Below are 8,616 nucleotides of genomic sequence, written 5' to 3' on the forward strand. Positions count from 1 at the left end.
TCCCCAACTGCTCACAAAATTCCCGCATTTCCTTGCTATCGAACTGTTTCCCCTTGTCAGATATCAACTTGTAAGGGATGCCATAGCGGCACACAATAGTCATGTGCACAAATTCCTTGAGCTTTTTTACTGTGATAGTGGCTAGAGGCTCGGCCTCTGCCCACTTAGTGAAGTAATCTACCGCAACCACTGCATACTTAACACCTCCCTTGACCTTCAAGAGTTCTCCAATCAGATCAATCCCCCACATAGTGAAGGGCCAAGGGCTCATGAGGGATGTTAGGGGAGCCACAGGACTATTATAATAATTGGCATATCGCTGACACTTATCACAGGCTAGGGAGAATTTAAAGGCATCTTTTTTTAATTGTTGGCCAATAGTAACCTTGACGGAGGATTTTCTGAGCTAGAGAGCTACCCCCGAGTGATTGTCGCAAATGCCCTCATGTACTTCCCTTGGAATATAATTGCACTCATCCCCATCTATGCACTTGAGGAGGGGCATGCTGAACCCTCTTCTATATAAGACCCCATCGTATATTACGTAGCGTGCTGCTTTGTATTTTATCCTCCTTGCCTCATTCTTTTCATCCGGGAGTGAACCATCCTTTATGTAGACTATGATAGGTGCCATCCACGTGGGGCTGAGGTTATTATTGAGGCTGCCCACCTTGTGCTCGAGCACACTAGGCTGCCCCTGTATATCAAGGGGCACGACCCCTAGCAGGGTGGCCTCGCAACGGGAGCTAAGTTTAGCTAGCTCGTCCGCGCCTTCATTCTTCCCGCGCGGGATTAGTTCCAACCTCACCTCGTTGAACCTTGCGATTATCCTATGCGCACACTTCAGCTAAAGTCCTGTTCTTGGCCCTTTAGCTTGATACCCCCGTTTATCTGATAGACCACGATCATGGAGTCACTAAACACATTCAAATTCTCCACCTTCATTTCTAGAGCTAGCTTGAGACCGTTGATCAGGGCCTCATATTCAGCATCATTGTTGGTTGCATGAAAGGCCAGATGGGTCGCACGTCTGAACTTGTGCGCCTCTGGACCGATTAGCTCAATCTCGGCTCCTGCTCCATCACCATTAGAGGCTCCATCCACAAATAGGCTCCACCATGGGTCACTATTTTGGCTATCCAACCCAACTTCTTTAGTTCTGGGTATGACAACAAGGGCTCCCGGCTCCACTTCTTGATGTGGAGGAAATTCTAGCACAAAATCGGCCAAGGTTTGGCCTTTGATTGCGGTCCTTGTCTTATAATCCACCTCAAATTGGCCGAGCTCAACCGTCCACTTTAATATTCGATCAGAAGACTTTGGTTTGTGAATCACTTGTCTGAGGGGGTAGGAGGTTCGCACTTCTATCTTGTGCGCCTGAAAATAGGGCCTGAGCTTTCGGGAGGCTAGGATCAGAGCATATGCTAACTTTTCGAGGCTTGTATACCGAGTCTCGGCATCGGCTAGCCTTTTACTCACATAATACACCAGGAGCTGGATACCATTCTCCTCTCGGACCAATACCGCACTTACTGCAAAGTCAGAGACGGCCAAGTATAGGACCAGAGTTTCACGTGCCTTTGGGTTGGACAACATTGGAGGGCTGCTGAGATGCTTCTTTATGTTCTGAAAGGCTTCCTCACATTCTTCTGTCCATTCAAAATTCCTTCCCACTCCTTTAATTACTTTGAAGAACTCCTGGCATTTATCGGAGGACTTTGAGACGAAGCGGTTTAGGGAAGCAACTCACCCCGTTAATCTTTGAACATCCTTCACCCGTCGAGGGGATCTCATCTCAAGTAGGGCTCGTATCTTGGCGGGGTTGGCCTTAATGCCTCTATGGTTGACAATAAATCCCCAAAACTTCCCCGATTTGACCCCAAAAACATTTCTGGGGTTGAGCTTCATTCTGTACTCTCTCAGGATCTGGAACATTTCTGATAGGTGGAGGACGTGATCTTTTGCTTTCTTTGACTTCACAAGCATATCATCTACGTAGGCCTCCATGGTTTTTCCCAACTGGTGTTTGAACATCTTGTTCACCAATCTTTGATACGTTGCCCCAACGTTAAGGAGCCCGAAGGGCATCCCGATATAACAGTAGAGGCCCCGATCAATGATAAAGGAGGTGTGCTGCTGATCTGACCCATACATGGAGATTTGGTTATATCCCGAATAAGCATCCATAAAGCTAAGCAATGCGTGCCCAGCCATGGAATCAACTAGCTGGTCGATTCGGGATAGAGGAAAACTATCTTTCGGGCAAGCTTTGTTCAGGTCGGTGAAGTCCACACACGTCCTCCATTTATCATTAGGCTTCTTGACAAGCACGGGATTGGCCAGCCACATGGGGTAGAAGGCTTCCCTCACAAGTCCTGCCTCCATTAGTCTATCCACCTCTTCTCTGAGGGCCTCTTCCCTCTCTCCACTAATCGGCCGCCTCTTCTGTCTGACCCCTTTCTTTTTCGGGTCCAAGTTGAGCCGGTGGCACATGACATTCGGGTCAATCCCTATCATATCAGAGTCTAACCATGCAAAGACATCCAAATTTCTCCTCAGGAATCGGGCTAGATCCTCCCTCAAGTCAGGACTTAAATTAGAGCTTATTCTGAGTACCTTCGAGGGATCATTTGGGTCTACCAAGATCGCGATTGTGTCCTCTGCGGCCCCAGCCCTCTAAACCATTGGGGGCATTCTCGGGTCTAAGTCTGCTCGAGCCTCAATAGATTCTCCCACTTCCGTGATCGTCAAAACTTTCTTATCCTTGAGCTCAGGCTGGTGAGCTCGGGCCAGATTTATCAAGCGTTCAGAGGTCGTAGTGACAGTGCGAGTGATTCCGTTGGGCAGATCCATAGTGGTTGTTGTTTCTTTGCGTGCCCACTCCCCTTTTCTGAGTCTTGCAGCGATTTGTTCTGGGCTCTCTTCTTCATCACTTGCCTCTTCCACAATCCCTTCTTGTATCAACATAATGGGCTGAGAGGCTTCCATTAGCAAGGCCCCTGGGCGCGGTTCCACCTGAATCCCCATGTGCTCGAAATAGTTCTCGGGCAATTCCTCGATTGAAATTAGGTTACAAGTCTCGTGTACCTCAGGACGTACTCTCTTTCGGCCCTCAGCCTCTTCCATGAGGACATCGCCTTCAGCCGGTTCAACCATTTCCTTTGATGCATTTCCTGACTCGGCCGCCCTGAGTGCTTGGTTGTAGCAGACCCTTGACTCGTATTGACAGCTCTTCAAGAAGCCTACCCCCATGGGGGTTGGGAACTTTACCGTCATGTGATGGATCAAGGTTACCATCCTCATTGCCCTCATAAGGGGCCTACCTACTATAACATTGTAGGCACAAGGCTGGTCTACAACTGTAAACATAGCGATCTGGGTGGCCACATGAGGCTCTTCTCCTATGGTCACCGGGAGCCAAATTATCCCTTTCACTCCAATTGAGTTTCTCGTGAACCCGTACAGGTGTCCACCTGTCGGGGTTAATTCTCTATCCAACAATCCTAGCTTCTTGTAGGCATCATAAATCAAAACATCAGCCGAGCTCCCGATATCCATTATTGCTCGGTGAACATTCACCGTCCCAATCATTTTTATAACCAGGGCATCTGTATGAGGGTAATGCACCCACTTGGCATCATTTTCCCTAAAGACGATGTCATCAGCCTCTCTTTCGAAGAGCTCCGGGGACCTCTGGCTCAGATGGTTGACATTGGTGAGGGGCTTGTCCTTTGCTTCTCGGGCATACCTCTCTTTCGCCTTCCGGCTGTCTCCGCCAATGTGAGACCCGCCTAGAATAATATGAATGCTTCCGGCCCGAGGTACCCTCTCTTTATCTTCTGGGGGTGGAGGAGGGACGGTATGATAATCAGTTCTGTGCCTTCGAACCTCCTTGACGACCCATTCTGTCAGCTTCCCTTGCCTTATCAGCGTCTCGATTTCATCCTTCAATTGTCTGCAATCGGCTGTTTCGTGCCCGTGGCCTCATGGTATGCACAATACTTCGAAGTATCCCTCTTGTTATAATCTGTGAGAGGAGTTGCCTTTCTGAATACCCCCTCCCAGCATATGTAGCATATATATGGTCAATAGAGGCTACGAGAGGGGTGTGTGTCTGCCATTTGCTTGCATAAGGTCTCTCCGAATCTTTGTTTGTCTCTTTACCTCGGGCATACTTTTTTGGACTTGAGCTACGCCGATATGTCTTTCTTCTCTCGTCAGAGGTCGAAGACCAGTCTCTTTTATCTCGATAATTCTCTCTGATTTTCAGCTCTCTCATCGACCTCTCTACCCTTTTAAAGGGTTCAGCTTGCTCATAGATCTCGGCCAAGGTTCTCGGCTCACTTGCTTGGAGGCTCTTCCAGAATTTCGACCCTTCTTTCAACCCTGCAATCAAGAAATTCTTGATAGTCTCCTCACTGGCTCCCCTCACCTTGGGGACTTCGGCGTTGAACCGACAAAAGTATTCTGCCAGGGGCTCCCCCTCCCTTTGCTTGATGTTGGCTAACGTGGCCACATAAGGTGAGTAGTGGAGGGTGGACTGAAATTATCTGATGAACAAGTCCTCCAATTGCCGCCACGTCCTTATGCTAGCTGGTCCAAACTTGGAGAACCATTGTTGGGCACTACCTCTAAGTGATGCCGCGAAGAGTCTGCAGCGGGTCATCTCTGGAACCTGATAGACTTCTATCCCAGTGTTAAATTGTATAAGATATTCCGCCGGGTCGACTTCGCCGTTGAATAGAAGGTCAGGGTTGTGCCTAAATACCCAAGATAGGGGGGATGATCGGATAGCAGCCGTGAATGGAGAGGGGGTAGCTGAGGCCGGGGGCCCTCTCTTCTCTCGCTCCATCTCATCTAAGATCCTTCTCAGGTCCCTTACTCTAACAACTTCTCCTTCTCTGTCACCTCCCGCGTTACTCGAATGGTGTGAGCCCTGAGGTCGCTCGCAGCGTCCCCCTTCTCCGGCTCGCACTTGCGACTCCTCATCACGATTATCTCTGCACCTACGTCGCTCCTCCCTCCTGGGCGAGGTGTGTTGACGTATTTTCGGAGGAGTCTCTGTCCGTTCTCTCTTCGAGCCTCTCTGATCCACGGGCTCTTTCTCTTCTCTCTCCTCCTTATAATTCTCTAATTTAAGCCTGAGATCATGCTCACTTAGCTTTTTACCCACACGGTCTAGTACGCTAGTCGACCTTGCCTCAGACGAATCTGGCTTCTGCCCCGATCCCTTAGAGATCTGGCTGCCCCGCTCATCATGACCTTGGGGTATGTCTTTCTCTTCATGCAATGTCCATTTCTTCTGCTTAGTCTCAGTCGCTGCGTCATCAAAATTATGGATCAACTTTTTCTGAGGACCTTTTCCCTTCCAGCTACGGTGAGAGACCTTGAGGCGGCGCGCCTTACGCTTGGTGTTCTGGACCGAGCTTCCCTCTACCCTTGACATCCGGGCGTTGATCTGATTCATCTGATCGGCTAGCCCTTCGAGATATGTCATAACCGCCTGCCCATCCACTGTTGAGATTGATGGAGGTGGCGCCTGGTTCTCTGGGGGCGTATGCTCAACCTCGTTCTGGTCCTTCTTCTTTCCCCCTCTTCCTGGTGTCACCGCTTATTTGCCTTCTTTGATCATCTCTTCTCCCTAAGATGAAATCCCCCTCCTTCTAGCGCCAATTGTTATAGGGAGAATTTCGTATAACAGTGCTGTGGAGGTTAATGGCCAGAACAAGGATCCAGGACGGTGTTCGAGGGCGGAGGAAGGTTGTTTGGTGGTGGCTGAGCTTGTATGTTGACTCCTTAAGAAAGAATAGGGTTTGTTATTCTCTATCAAGTGTCGACTCATGTCTCATACAAATGCCTACGTACCTTATTTATAGGGATCAAGACTCACGTAGTTCTTGGGGAACAAGTCACATAGGCTAGGGTTAGGACTCTTCAGCCCGTGCAGCCCAAGCCCGTGATAGAGTCAGGCCTTCAGCCAATTAGTCAAGTAAATCTCAACCGGCTCCACACGCTTCCTATAATCTCGCGGCATCTCCGCAATCCTTCCCGTGATTGTAGGAACAACCCGTGTCGGCCCTGAAATCTACGAGCAACTCAATCATCTATGAATTACTTTCCATGTCGAACACAAAGTCCTCTAATGCGGGCCGTCCTGGCGGCCTCGGCCCGCACCGCCTTCCTTTTCAATCAATATATACAATGCTACCTTTGATTTCATAAGATGCGGGCTCATGGGCCCAACCCAGGTGTGGGCAACCGAGCCCAGCTCGAGTACTGTCACCTGAGCCCATCTCGCGTGAAGTCACCTGAGCCCACCTCGCGTGTAGACACCAGATGGCAAGTGTGAGCCCAGCTCGAGTACTGTCACCTGAGCCCATCTCGCGTGAAGTCACCTGATCCCACCTTGCGTGTAGACACCAGATGGCAAGTGTGATCCCAGCTCGTATGTCATGAGCCCAGCTCGCATGTCATGAGCCCAGCTCGCATGCCACGAGCCCAGCTCGCATGTAACGATCCCAGCTCGCATGTCACGAGCCCAGCCCGCACATGCTGGCCCAAATTATATTATTCCATGATTCTAGCCCACATATGGGAGCCCAACTATTCAATGCACCCATGAGGACCTGTTTAGGGCCCATGACCGAAAGCGGGCATAACAATGGGATATTATGGTAGTGTAAAATTTTATGAATATCTGAAGAAGATGACATTATGACGGGGTATTTTTATCTTCAATTTTAAACGACAAGCTTGTTAGCTATAATATACTTGTTTTTGGATTATTTACACCTGTTTTATTTAGTAATATAAAAATTAGCTGATTAATAAATCGGTCGATTAACCTATTAATTAAACCGATTAATTGGAGTTCGGACGAGTTCCGTTTCGATTAATCAGAAATTGGGTCAAAGTGCATTTTTTTAAAAATCGGTCAAAAGTCGACTTATTCGATCAAAAATCAGTTGATCAAATCGAAAATTAATTAAAAGTCGAAAATCCTTCAAAAATTAATTGAAAATTCGGTCAAAAGTCGAAAATCAGTCAGTTCGGTCAATCAGTGAAAATTAATAAAAAAATATGTTTTAAAGAAAATTTATTATTCAAAATAATGGTTAATATTTAATAACAATATATTGACTCATATTGACTATCATATGCCCCTCAATCCTAATTTCTAACTGAATAAGTTTTTTCAATTATATTACTCTTATTTCTCCTTCACAATCTCCTGTAGTTGATTTGCTATGTAACTAATTTTAGCATAATATGAATTTATCTCTATTTATATATAGTAGGTATTAAATTTCAAACTATTAAGTAGTGAGTATTAATTATTATGTATATATCAACTATAATTTTATTTTTCATAAAATATTTAAATATCAAATATGAACTAATGATATGTGGTATTATTTTTGTAAATCTTATGAAAGATTAATGAAATTTAAATAGAATTATATATTATTATTTAATTAATTAAATTGCTTCCGATTAATGCTCTAACTAATCGATCCAATTAATCACTGATTATTCGATTAATCGCTGAAATGTACCTCCACCAAACAAAGTTCATTTCCGAATTTCAGAATACTGATTTTACTTGAAATGAGCTGAAATTGAAAAAAATACACTTTAAAGTGGAAGTAGTTTACGGTGAGTATAAAAAGTTTTTAAGGTGAAAACAAGAGCGGTACATATGTAATTGCATGAACTTGATTAAAAATTATAATTCTATTAATTATAATATATTATATAGTTATATAACTCCCCTAAATATATATTTAGAATATTTTTCTCTTAAAAATAGTATGCTCTTATTAAAAGCTAAAATAATATAATTATAATGTTTTTATTTTATATCTTTTAAGCAACGAATAAGCTACATCAAATATCCATCGCGTACAAGAACAAGTGATATTTTCCACCCACCCCGGGTAACTTAACTAATTGAAACAAGTACTTTAGGGACTTATCATTTGAAGATCTTAATTTTAATTTATGTTGAATATACAAATTTGAATTTGGTTAACAAAGATTCGAGGTTCGCGACCGGATTCAAGATTTGCTGCGGTGGTCGGTAATCGGAGAAATCACCGGAGTGCGTTGATTTGTGCTTAAGAAACGGCTGAGATTTCTAGGGTTAATGTTTGCCTTATCAGAACTCTCACACACGTGCTTCACAATGTGCCTACGTACCTCCTTTTATAAAAAATCAAGCCAAACATAGTTTTTGGAGAACGAGAAATCTAGATGGACCTGGCTTCTCATTTCGTGGCCCAATGGGAGTTGTCGAACCAACTTCCTATTATAACTCGAATATTGATTTTTTTTAGGAGTGCCCGGTGATGCAGCCTAGTCACAAAGGCCCAAGGCTCATTTACGACTTGGGGGACTTCACGGACAAGGAAACTCTCCGGTCAAAGGATATCCACATCTGCTACTTCCGTCGATCGTGAACGCATGTATAGCCATGACTTATCGCAAATGCCAAAATGCATCATTACCCTCCGATGAGGATAACCCACCAGACTACAGGTTAAGTGATCTCAAGCGTGGAAGTGCAAAGTGCGAGATAACCCCAGAGTCTCCCGTCGAGGATAACTCACCGAAAAC

The 8,616-nt window shown here is 45.5% G+C and overlaps 1 protein-coding gene across 1 annotated transcript; it reads right to left on the bottom strand.

The window, feature by feature from the left end:
- Positions 1-843: 843 nt before the first annotated feature.
- On the bottom strand, positions 844-1,596 carry LOC141664894 (uncharacterized). Its single transcript, XM_074470852.1, has one exon. The coding sequence runs from the start codon at positions 1,594-1,596 to the stop codon at positions 844-846; it is 753 nt and encodes a 250-aa protein (XP_074326953.1).
- Between the last annotated feature and the right edge of the window lie 7,020 nt (positions 1,597-8,616).

Source organism: Apium graveolens, chromosome 6 (assembly GCF_009905375.1).
Source record: "Apium graveolens cultivar Ventura chromosome 6, ASM990537v1, whole genome shotgun sequence".
In the NCBI taxonomy this organism is placed as follows: Eukaryota; Viridiplantae; Streptophyta; class Magnoliopsida; order Apiales; family Apiaceae; genus Apium; species Apium graveolens.